General features: G+C 41.8%; 1 protein-coding gene across 1 annotated transcript; it reads left to right on the top strand.

Moving 5' to 3' along the window:
- The first annotated feature begins 7,669 nt into the window (after positions 1-7,669).
- On the top strand, positions 7,670-12,471 carry LOC311267597 (volume-regulated anion channel subunit LRRC8D). The gene is made up of 6 exons (XM_084370745.1): positions 7,670-7,750; positions 8,245-8,619; positions 9,187-9,774; positions 9,928-10,178; positions 10,461-10,838; positions 10,992-12,471. The coding sequence occupies exons 2-6, from the start codon at positions 8,272-8,274 to the stop codon at positions 12,112-12,114; spliced, it is 2,688 nt and encodes an 895-aa protein (XP_084226871.1). The 5' UTR covers positions 7,670-7,750; positions 8,245-8,271; the 3' UTR covers positions 12,115-12,471.
- The last annotated feature ends 830 nt before the right edge of the window (positions 12,472-13,301 follow it).

Raw genomic sequence — 13,301 nt, 5'->3', positions numbered from 1 at the left:
AGCAGATCAGTGACAGGGCAGCCCAGCGGCAGCCCACCCTGCATACACCCAGTCCGTCCGCTCTGCCTATCCCAGAGACACTATTGCAGCGAAGGGCTCCCCTGGAGAATAAGTGACCCAGAGAGGAGCAGGAGAAGACCAGGAAGGAGGCCGAAGAGGTTGGTGTGTTTACTGGGGAAACTACAGCTCATAAACCACTGTATCAGACCCAAAAGATAAAAAAAAAACACATTACCAGTGCTTAACTATGAAAGAACAGTTTGAGTCAAGTGTCTAGAACACAACCTACAAAGGCAACCAAGCAGAGGCAGAGTAGGGCAGTTCTTGTAAGAAAACCAGTGGGATCCATTTTATCACCTCCCCTACAGTGACTGCTAAAAACACAGAGAAAAGACTGCTGTTTTTACATAGTTATTATTAATGCCTGTGCATGAGTCCGAATCCCAAATTAATCTTACATAGTCATATATAACTACATTACCTCGTCGCGATCCATCCTGCAGTCTCTCTGTCACTCACTTCCAAAACAAATGCCACCGGCATGTGCTGGGCAGAGATCTTTACAACAGCAGCCGCTGGTGTCGTACCGCTTTTGTCCAAAGGGGCCGCTAGAATCAACAAAAACTGAAAGCCCCTCTTATTCACTTTAAGTGCAAGCTAAAATAACAAATACTAGTGTGTGAATTCTATTAACTTTTGCTTTTATACTAGTGATCAAAGTGGTGGTGTCTTACAAGCCTACAGGAAGATACCGTAAGGGGAACTCTTATTTTTATTCCTAAAAATTAAACGTTTCTCTGTGTTACACTTATGGGCTTTGCTGCTAAAGTCATACTTGGTTATGATTAGGTATTGACTAGGGTGCTAAATTTAGAAGATACAGAATCACTGAAAATTTATAAAATAAATTAAATGAAATAAATGTGACTGCAATATAAAGATGAGAACACAACAGGGGAGGATGCAGATCTCTATGCATCCATAGATGTATGCTGGGAAGAGTTTTAATGCTAGATGACACACAGGTCCAAGCCCAGTAATACAGAACCATATGCATACATGTATACAGATACCATCACAGTATAGCAGCATACGAGAGTGGAGAATGAATGGATAAATTAACAGATATCGATATTTTTATTTACTTCTTACTTTAAGCAAACAAAATTACAAACATTTTCATCAAATCATTTATCTATTTGTGAATCCCACTCATGTACTTTCTCAATATGCCTCTCGTGACAACAGTGTAGTCACTTTGTAGTGCATTGGATTACATCATTATATCAAGTGAATTGTCTTCAGTGATCACAGAAACAGAAACATCACATTATCAGGCAGCCTCGGGGTCAGGCCGCAGTCTCAGCTTTTTGGTGTTTATCTGTGTAGCTGCTGTGGCTGGTGGCTTACTGTGGTTTCAGTCAGGGGAGTTGACACATGAAGCGCTGTGCCACTTTCTCACGGCCAACAACTTCTCTATCTCTCTGTCACCAGTTTGCCCCCACCCACCCATTTTACATTCATTTCCTCAGCGCTTTTCAACTTTCTCTCACTTTGGTTAGCAAAAGATCGAAGGTTATGGACAGTGCAGGACTTTCTTTTACTTGTTAGGCGAGGGAAAGGAAATCAGAAAAAGTCTGAGAATTGCCCTCGCAGTACATGATGCATAAACACCAAAACTGTATTTACCAGAGCCATGGGAACTGTGGACTCTACCAGCTCTCAATATCACACTATATCACTGAGTCATAAACTAGAGTAAAGCCACAACACTGTCAACTCGGCCTGTGCCTCTCACTGAACAGGAAACAAGTATGTTGCGGAGGTATTTTTCTTTCTATGTTACGGCTTATCACATCCTCCTACTCTTTTCAATCAATTGCTTTCAGATTGAAAACCTCACAGATTCACATTAGGGTCATTCGAAGAGTTTTCCATCAAAGGAGTTACTGACGACAAGCATGTGTTTGTAGTGGGATGAAGAGCGCTCCCAGAGTGTTTGTGCTTATTTGCATTAATATGTTCCATTCTTGCTAAACAACTGTCACAACGCTATTTAAGGAAAGATGATGATACGTCTGATGGGCAAATGAACAGATGGGCATCCCCACTCCCACACATGCAGCCAGTTCTCTCTGAGATTTGTATCGCTGATGATGCAGGGTTACAGAAAGGTAAGGGGGTGTGAGAACTCTAAAATGACTTGGTACCCAAGACAGCCACTGCCTACATCTGCAAAACTGGTGGTGGTATATGGAGAGAGCCTAAATATATATAACCACATGCCTAAATAGTAAACAAATGTATGATTGTATATATGTTATATAATTGTAAACTATGATTGCATGTTGTCACCTTGATGTCAACATTAATGCCCTAATTTAGAATGACAATAGCAATGTGTCAAAAAGGACTTCAGAGTCTACAGCTATGCTCGCAGCTCTGTGTGATGCAGCACAGTGGCGCTTGAGCTAAATGCTAACGTCAGCATGCTAACATGACAAAATGACAACACAAACATACCAATGTTTACCATGTTTGTCATAGTTAATTTAGTATATTAGCATGCTAACTGTTGCTAATTGTCACCAAACACAAAGTACACCCGAGGCTGATGGGAAAGAGATTAGTTTTATACAGGTATAAAGTGCTGCAGGGATGATGTATTTTTCTAGGATTAACTGGAAGTAAGGTTTTGGATCATTGCAGAAAATATGCCCTGTGGCAAACACACGTTTAAGATACCTACATGTTTTGTAAATCTTCACAGAGGTACACCACTTTTATGATTTTTGAAGTGTAAATAACAAACTACATTACTTCAATGTCACCACTACTAAGCCTCCTACCACACTAAACAAACTTTACTAGAAATCAATCAATCTGTAAGTTGTAACGTTTGAATAAGAAGAGTACTACTAGTGTTTAAATGGTTTTGGTGATGATAATGTTTAATGTCCTCGATAACCTCTGTAGTCTCATCTAACAGCCTGTAAGCGACTGCCATTTTTAAGACATGTACATGCTGTATAATTCAAATGTGGTGTATAAAGTGATGTGTTTCATGTCGTAGAACGAAACATAAACATCTCTTAAACTTGTGTTAACTGCATGTCTTATTTTAGGCATTTCAGGCATCAAACCCATTGACTTTGAGAACCACAGAACCAGACGTTCTAAAATTCGTACTTATTTCCTGGTTTCATTCCTGCCCCATTCTATTTGATCATAGACTAAAGTACTGGACAAATCAAAATTTGATGCTATGATGGCGTTGGATGGAAAGTCATTACAAATCATCCTGAAGGGGCCGTGCATGTCTGTACCCAGCTGAGTCCATCCAATAATTGTTGAGACATATGTCAGAATAATTTGGGAACCATGAGTTGTTGAGAAATTGCAGTGTATTCTGAATGGAATGAAATCGAATGAATGTATAAAATGCACATTCATCTAGAAACACATTTGGCCAACACAAGAACACATTAAATGTAGCTGTACATTACATTTAAGGCTACAGCCAGCAGACGATTAGCTTAGCTTACATAGCATAGACACATTTTGTCTCATTTGTTCAATACGTGTACTGGGGTATATTGTCTTATCATCTTATTCTTATTTGTGTTCATGTTGTATGTTGGCTGTTTTTTTTTATTTATAAAGTTATTCTAGATCCTTGTCAATTTCTCTTTCAACTTCCACCTCCAAAATCCTTCAACATAGCAGAACCAGCTATTAGATACCGTGCTTCATGACCTTTTTTCGTCTCTTCAGTCAGTGTTTCAATCACCTTTCTACTAAATGCTACAGATTGTTTAGCACAAACCAGAGCAACATAATGTGTGTGTAAATGTCTTAAAGTCAAGTTTAAAAATAAATGCTGCTATTTGATGTGCTGATGTCTGTGGCCTGCTTGTGATGTTCTTTCATGTCATGGTCGTGTGATTCCTGTCACATAACACAACCCCACCCAAAAACATCCCTGGGCACGGCTGTGTGAGTGCATCAGTGTGTGTGTGTGTGTGTATTGCAGATGAAGAGGTGTGAAGCCGCACGCCTTTTTCGCAGCAGAACTCTGAAACCGAGGGTGTTGATAGGATATCGGCCCCTAGTTCTGTTGGGCTTGCCACACCACAGGCCTGCAGTCTAATTATATATCAAACGTCCCTGACAGCGATACCAAAAGCTTGATCAGTTTCTGTTGCTGTGAGAATGCGGGACGAAAAACGAAATTAGTGACCGGGGGGCACAGATTACATTTATATTTAAGTTGTATATGATTACTTTTTAGTAAAAACAATATATATATATATCCTGTTTACTAGTGTTAGGACAGGACGTAATGACGCATCTATTTTAAAGAAATAGTTACGCATTTGCTCACTTTCTTGAAGAGAGTATTTTTCAAAGTCATTAATATATAAAACAAAGTCATTAATACATATGAAGACAAGTTAAGAACAGAGCCAGGGGGAGATCTCACACAAAAACAAGGAGCACAGATAAAAAAAAAATTTATATGTGTATGTAACTCCCCAAATAATCAATACTAGAGATTTTTACATGTGTGCACCAATTAAACAAACAAGATGTATCATGTTAATTCTGGTTTGAAGTTCTTGGAGTTGGAGATGAGTTGCTAAAGTGAATCTAAGATGTCATTGTTTGTTTGGTTAGATTCAACTTTGTACAGATGTTTCTGGTCCCCAGATGATGACATGTAATGACTTTGGTTTTCCACTGACCTTTCTTAAAGGTGCACTATGTAGTTTTGGTGAAGAAACTTCATTCAGTATAGAAAGATCTTAATTTTACTGATTTTTTATGACTAAACAAACTAAACAAACAAACTCTCTTCGTTTTTTTCTGACTGAATAAACAAACTGACCTTAAAGGACAACACAATTTATACTGTTTAACTTTGTGTACATGTGGCGGACCCTGCCACCTTTCTAGCTTCAAACAGTGTTCTGGGGACCTTATTTTCCTCTGAGAACAGCTTGTTTATTCAGTTATGGAAAAAATAAATATTTCTGAGTTTTTATTATTACCTCATTAATATTATAAATATTTAAATCCTGAGTTTGAATTTTATCTCCCAAACTACATAGTGCTCCTTTAAGGCACCATGAGCTTTTAATGAAAGGACCTGACAACTATTGGATGGATTGCCATGAAGTTTGGTTCAGACATCATGTTCCCCTCAGGATGAATTGTAATAATGCTGATGATACCATAACTTTCATGAAGCCCCATCGACAGGTCATCATTTTCATTTTTCCACCTGCTAAAAATGACATTCTCCTCAGTCTCAGATGAAGTATGTGCTAATCAGCAGCTGTTAGCATGCTAACATGCTAAACCAAGATGGTGATTAAGGTAAACAGTATACCTGCTTAACATAGCATTGTCATTGTGGGCATGTAAGCATAATGACATTAGCATTTAGTTAGCGTAGCTGTGCCTTATTACAGTGTCACAGAGCTGTTAGCATGGCTGTAGACTCTCTGTCTTGTTATTTAACATATGGTGAGATGTGCACAGAAATGTTAGGAGGACTGGATGAGTTCTGCTTCATTCAAGCCAAAGTATTATTTACAGTAGCACTACATTCCTCCAGTTTGAAGTCATTAGGGAAGTTGGAACAACAGGCTACATTGGTCCCGTCAGGACACTTGTGAAGGCCATGTGAATGATTTTACACACACACTGTATATAAAGGCTGTAAAACCTGCTCACAACAGAAGTGAATGCAGTCAGTACGGCGCTGCACTGTGATTGCTCCTGCTGTTTGTCAGATAGTGAAGATTCTACTTGGTTAAAGTACGTGTCAAGTTTCAAACTGACATTGGCTGTGGGAAAGAATATAGCGAACTTGATTTTATATGTAGCAGTAGATGGTTATGATCTGTTATCAGAGGAATCGTCTCTGTCCTTCACAGTCACACCTTCACACTTGGTCTTGAGATTTTTTTCTGTGGCAGCAGTAACAGTCAATCTCCCTCACACATACCATTTGCCACCGCTGCTGCAACTACCACACCACTATTCTTTCTTTGCTCTTTAAAACCCCATACTACACACACACACACACACACACACACACACACACACAAACACACACACACACCCAAACTCACACAGTCACACAGTCACACACACAAACACATTTTCATGCTCGTGCATATAGTGCAGACACAAAGAAAATACACACACCAGCTGTGTCGAGTAGATCACGTTGTGGTTCATTGTCAGTTTGAGACTTTGCTCCAGATTCTTCTTGGCCCAAATACAAAGGAAACAAAAAGTCAGATGTGACCCTTCCACGCACGCACACACGCACGCGCACACACACACACACACACACACACACACACACACACACACACTCATTCAAGATATTAATCACTTTAATAACTCTTCTCGGTCGTCAGGCCTCTGCGACCTTTAACCTGTCGGGAAACAAACCTGGTTTCTCTACGACAGCACGAATATGCACATCCATTATGAGGTGAGAGTAGCGTGACTGACAGCAGCAGCTTTAACTGGATAAGGACTAGAGAGTCAAATGCTGCTGTGTAACTCACATTACAGTGACTTCAGCAGCCTCTGCTGGATAATCCTGGTCACAAAGCTCTCATTTTAAACTTCCTTGAAAAAAGGATGTGGGAAATTTAGAAGCAAAAGCTATGAACAGTTTAATTACACATAAAAACATTTAATGTCGATTTACAGTATTTTATCAGAGTAACTGATTTCAGCTATCATACTATGGAAAGAACTTAAATCAAGTGCTGTAAAACTGTAAGGTGCTTACTTAAGTTTTTCCATTCTGTGGTACTTTCCACTTCTACAGCACAATAGCTCAGATGGTAATAATGTACTTTTTACTTTCCCTCAATTGTCTGACCACCGTAGTACTATCTACTTTGATGCGCTTTATGATTTTACATACAAATGCTATCATGAGCTAAACAATATGATAAGAAATCACAGCTTATAAAATCCAGCTGCAGCACTGAAACTCTTACAGGAGCCCAAAATGATTTTACATTTCTTATACATACATACATATAAACTCTTCTTTTCTTGTGAGCATGATTGTTGTCCAATATTCCTCCAATGTTTCCCTCAGTCCAAAATGAGTTAAAGGTACGTAATCAAAAGATATGTAGTGGAGGCAGGACATTTTACAGTTTGAAAATAAAATGTATTGTCCAAAATGACATCAGTTCACTGAAACAGTAAACTTCACATCATTATAAATGACTCCAAACATGTTTTTCCTGCATTATGTTCTGTAAAAAATGGTTTTCATCTCCAGTAATACCAATTTATTTGTTATAGGCCAATATCGGTCGTTAAAATCAAACAACTGATAGTTTATAAGTATTTTACATTTGATATACATGTGTATATACATTTTTCTAATAATATCTTTCTCTTGCAGTTGTGATTCTTGTCTAATATTCCTCTGAGTCGGTCCTGAAGGAGTTAACGGGTGCATGTGTGCCCCCACTGGGTCTTGAACGGGCTTCTGGTGTTGAATTAGATTTTTTAGCCACACATCCTACGCTGCCATGGCAACCGTTGAAAAGCTGTGTGTCGCCCAGCTGAGGAGGAGTTTGTGGTAAGTTTCAGGAGTTTTTCAGGGCAGAACCAGACAGCGCCGGTATGAAGTTTCTGTGAGGAGGCTGTGAGCTGGATCAGAGGAGGGAAAGAAAAGCAGGAGAACAAACTGTTTACGCTGGTAGGTGAAAGTTAATCCCGGGCTGTAAAAAATAACATCAATTGTTCTGTTCTGATTTGTATTTATTTGGCCAAGAATTAGACTTAAGAGATGTTGCCTACAGTGGAAATGTTTGTACTATTTTATTTAGTTTACTTTTAATGTGCAACCACTGGTTTAAAGACTTTTAAAGGTCCAGGTTTGTTTTTTTACGGGACTTTAAGACAGGATCTTTGCTGGATACTTCTTATTGTGTGATCTGATCAGGTTGTGACTGGATCAGGCAGTGGTTACCAAAATTAGTGACCCCTTAATATTAAGATCAGGCCATTGTAATATTTTACGATGGCAGAAACTGGTGACAATAATACTATAGATGCTAATATTTGGTTGGTGTGGCAGTATTTTTTCCATCATGGAGTCACAGATTTTAATTTTAACACGTTAGACTCAACTTTGTAAATCACTACATCAGACAATGTGCATTGCCCAATAATTCATAATTATTTTAACAGTCATCCTTGTGAGGCCCAGAGGTCGCCATGTTTTCCCTGTCGGAGCTGGCACCTCTGAACCAGCATCAGAGCCGTTCTAAGCTGCTGAAGCCCTGGTGGGAGGTGTTCATGGACTACCTGGTGGTCCTCATGCTGATGGCATCAGTCCTGGCTTGTACTGAGCAGCTGTCCAGGGACAGAGTGGTGTGCATTCCCTTGAATCAACTTGTCACTGCAAATAGTAGCGAGCGGAATCCATCAACTGGTGAGGATGTGGCACTGACACCATCTTCAAAGCCTCCAACCCATGTGCCACCCAACATCCAGAATCTACAGTCTGCCGCCCGGGGTCGACGCACGCATCTGGTCTACCAGCAGTATGTTTACATCAGTCAGGTATGTCATACTAGCCTGAGTTATTAGTGTGTTAAGTCCCTTCAAGCAGCTTTAATCAATATGGACTTCCCCTCAGCTTTATGGAGCGTTATAGCGATTTTTATCTGATTGGTCTGGTTTGTATGCCTTCAACTTTACCGTTTTGGTTCACTCTTGCGGTTCTCATAGTGTCATGTAGGCCACAGAAGGCATCTGTTTTCTGCAAGCTCTAAAAATCCACTGCATGCTACCAACACTAAATGGCAGACAGCCAAAGTTAGCAGCTAGCTAGAGGAGCATTTAACAGCTACAGATCCAAATATTTCCCTCAGGGGTTGGTAGAGACCAAAGACAGAGCTAAAAGGAGAGCGGAGATTGGACTTAAATTCATCAGGTGGATAGAAACAAGACTCCAAATGAATGCTAATGTTGCTCTGTATCTGCTGGATGAGAAAACAAGCTGTCTGCTAACAAGTTTGCCTATAGGGTGATAATATGTCATATATGATTTGTTTCTGCTGCTCCCAAGTGGCTAAAAAAATCAGTTATTGCAGGTTGAAGTGACTATGTGACAATCTGTCTGTCTAGGTGTGCTACCATGAGGCTTTGCCTTTGTGCTCCCGCTTCTTCCCCTACATGGCCTTGCTGCAGACTCTAGTGCTGGTAGCCAGCGGCTCCTTCTGGCTCCACTTTCCCCACACCTCCGCCCGCATAGAGCACTTCCTGGCCATCTTGGCTAAGTGTTGCGAGTCACCCTGGACATCTCAGGCCCTGTCCCATGCTGCCCGGCAGGAAAACATCCAAGACAAGGAGGTGATGGAAGAGAGACGATCACCCCAACCTCATCCCTCTGTGAGGTCATATTCACCCCCAGAGACCCGTACAAGACAATCAAGCATAGACTCGGGCGCAGACAGTCCACTTTTGAAGTGGTCAGATAGGGCGTCCACTACTGCCCCTCCATCCCCGTGCCCTTCCACACTCTCCTGTAGCTCCACCCTGTCATCCATATCCCACGGCTCCCAGGATCACTTTCTGTCTTCCAAGCAAATAATGGTTGACAGTCCCAGGCAGGTCATCAGCCTGGATAAGAGTGACGGAGAACAGGCCAGGGCGCTGTTCGAAAGGGTCAGGAAATTTCGGTCCCACTGTGAAAGCTCAGATGTCATCTACAAGGTGACAGACCCTCTTGTGTAGACGATGTGCATGTATCATTTACATTGCCTGTTACCTTTATTTATTTGTAAATGGAGCACAGCAGGTTGTTTCATCTTACAACACAAGTTAATGTCTTAATTTATTCATTATTCCCTTTTTCCATCTATTCAGGTCTACTTGGCTCAAACAATATTCAAACTGCTGATGGTAACCCTGATCGTGAGTTACACCATCCCTGTTCTCAGCTCCTTCTCCTTCACCCACACCTGTCACCCTGAGGAGTGGGCCATGGTGGGCTACACTACCTTCCAGTGTATCCACGTGCTCTCCTCCCTTATACGCAAACTACTGGTGGCTTACCTGACCATACTGGGGCTGTACGGCCTGCTGAACCTTTACACCCTCAGTTGGATTTTACACAGGTTAGTGCATTTGCGTACAGTATATAAAGTAACATTTATTTGCTAAATCAATACTGAAAAACCCAAAACAATCGCCAGAACAAATGATTAATAGTCTGCTGAGACTTCAGTAGACCACACAGGCTGTGATTGTTCAAGGAGTCAGAAAAATGCCAATGAGGTGGACCATGCTAGAGGCATGATGATCCGATTAGATTAGTTTTGGATTTGTTTTGGACTACAGCATATTCTGAGTAATACATTTCTCATTCTGTTTTTCCGTCTGTGCCCTGCTTACTGTAGCTCTCTACGCCAGTATTCCTTCCACTCTCTGAAGGAGTTGTGCTCCCTGGCAGACGTCCCTGACCTGCGAAATGACCTGGCCTTTCTGTTACACATGTTGGACCAGTATGACCCTCTGCTGGCCCAGCGTCTGTCTGTTTTTCTGTCCCCTGTCAGTGAGAGCAGGCTGCTGGAGGAAAACCTGGAGCGGCGCTGGGGGGAGGAGAAGCTGCGTGCCATAACTAGTGTGGATGCAGAAGGCTGCTCCAGACTGCAGCTGGTGGCCCTGCCTCGCCTCCCTCCGGCCCTCTTTACTCTCAGCCAGCTTCAGGTCCTCAAACTGGAGCTCATCACAGAGGCCAGGTTTACTGCACAAGTGGCCAACATGACCTCACTCAGGTATCATGTCTCATGATTTACACATTTTGACCAATGCAAATCAAATAAAAAACTATATGTGACACCTACCGCTGAAAACTGAGATGAACAAACACTTGTTTCTTGTTTTTCTACACATGTAATTAAGTCTTTTACTGTGAATTCCTACGACAGGGAGCTCCACCTCTATCACTGCACAGCAGCTGTGGATCCCGGTGCTCTCGGAGTCCTCCAGGAGCGTCTGGAGGTCCTCCACCTCACCTTTACTCAGGCCTCAGAGATCCCCAGCTGGGTCTTCTCCCTCCGCAGCCTGCATGAGCTCCACCTCTCTGGCCGCCTGAGTAGTGACGGTGGAGTGGGCCGCAGCTGGGCTTTGGGGAGCCTCCGGCACTTACGTCACCTCCGTGTGCTGGTGATTCGAGGCATGTTGCAGCGGATCCCTGGGGAGCTGTGTGAGGTGGCTGGCAGCCTGGTGAGGCTGGAGATCTACAACGAGGGGACCAGGCTGCTCGTCCTGACAGGCTTGAAGCGGATGGTAGACCTGACAGAGCTGCTGCTGCAGGACTGCCAGCTAGAGCGTCTGCCCTCTGCCCTGCTGGCTCTCACCAACCTGCGCACACTTGACCTGCAGCATAACAACTTGAAAACTCTGGAGGAGCTGCTCAGCCTGGCTCATCTGCGACGCCTCTCTTGCCTCAGACTTGCCTTTAACCGTGTTCTGGCACTGCCAGCCAGTGTTGGTGTGCTGCGAGGCCTAGAGCTCCTAGATCTATCCAACAATCAGCTCCAGAGCCTTCCCCCAGCCCTCTTTACTCTACGCCGCCTCCGTAGGCTCCTGCTGGCTGGTAACCTGCTGGAAGGGCTGCCTGCAGAGGTGAAGTCACTGCAGCTGCTAATAGAGCTGGACCTCAGTGGGAACAGGATAGAGATCCTTCCACCTGGGCTATTTAACAGCTGTTTGGAGCTGCGCATCCTTAATGTGGCTCACAATTCTCTCAGTTCATTACCCAGAGGCATTGCAGCTTTAAGTCAGTTGTACAGGTTGGACTTGCGCAGCAACAGCCTGGAGGAACTGCCTGCTGAGCTGGGCTGCTGCTCAGGGCTGCATGGAGGTGGCCTCCTGGTGGAAGACTGGTTGTTTCTATCTTTGCCTCCCCATGTACGGGACTTCCTGAGCCGGTCTTGCCCCACCTCTGGTACATACTCAGAGGCTCATTCCAGGCCCGAGTCCGACAGTTTCCCTTACTTCTCTCCTACACAGTGGAGCTTCTCTTCTGCTCTGGAATCACAGATATAAGACTGATCACAGAACAGTATCCAGACACTGATAGTATTCCCTCCTTTTTGTATACTGTTTTTTATACTTTTTTAAATGGGATTTTTATTTTGCAATGCTTAAGTAACTACTCTTTTAAAATGTAGTTCCTAGTGTTAACTAAACTCATGTGGGGAAAAAAATCTTTCTGAAATGTAGTATTTGTTGTAGGGCTGTTTATAAAATATGTAAATTATTAATACTGAAACTGTTAAAATTAGTAATAGCATGACTGTGAAACCCACTTCAATACCTCTAAGGAATATTTCTAATCAGTATCAATATCTGTGTCATTCCCACTGAAGAACATGCAGTTCTAGTTTCTAACTGTGACCACTAGAGAACAATAAACGTCATCATTTTTTCTTTATTATTTCTGTCTCAGTGTTTGTTTCTGGTTATTCCTGTTTGGTCACTTTCACCAAGTGTTTATATGCTATCCAGTCTAACCTGATGCTAGTATGACCTTTTCTAGCAGGCTACACTGGTTTCTACGCCAGAGAAATTAAAACCAGCTCTTTATTAACACAAGTATTATCAATACTGCTGCTGTTAGTAATGATTAGTGTTTAATTCTGTGCTGCAGTTCCTCATTGTGACCACTGGAAGACAGTGAAGACCCATGAGTCTGACTACACTGATGTCAACAATAATACAAAGGAATGTGGTTGAATTATTTGTACTTTTTTCATTTTTTATATAAAAATGCATGCAAATATTTATATATTAGTTAACTGGAGTTGTATCAAACTCTTTGGTATAACAGGTTAGGAAGAATTTGAAAATGAATGAATGAATAAATGAATGAATGAATGAATGAATGAATGAATGAATGAACTGAAAAGACGAAAGAAAAAACCTGTGTGTATAAAACTAAAACCAACTATTGCAATGCTAAAATGAAAGGAAGGGAAGTGGCTTCCTGTCATCTGTACAGTAAATACAAGTCACATTTCCATTCATGTTTCATGTAAATATAGCTGCAAGTTTCCCCAGTAACATCAAAAACTGTGGTTTCTACAGTTCAAAGTATTTTTCCAGGTCAGATGCTTCATCCTGTAAATCAGTATCTGCTCATGCAGTCTCAGCATTGGTTTCAGACTTTCTAAAATAATGTTTCACATTAATATAACAGCACAAACACAAGACAGGTGCTGTTATCCAAAGGC

This window comes from Pagrus pagrus (genome assembly GCF_965226575.1).
Source record: "Pagrus pagrus genome assembly, chromosome: 13".
NCBI classification, from domain to species: domain Eukaryota; kingdom Metazoa; phylum Chordata; class Actinopteri; order Spariformes; family Sparidae; genus Pagrus; species Pagrus pagrus.
Note: the sequence above shows the minus strand (reverse complement) of the source record. Positions and strands in the feature narration are given on the sequence as shown.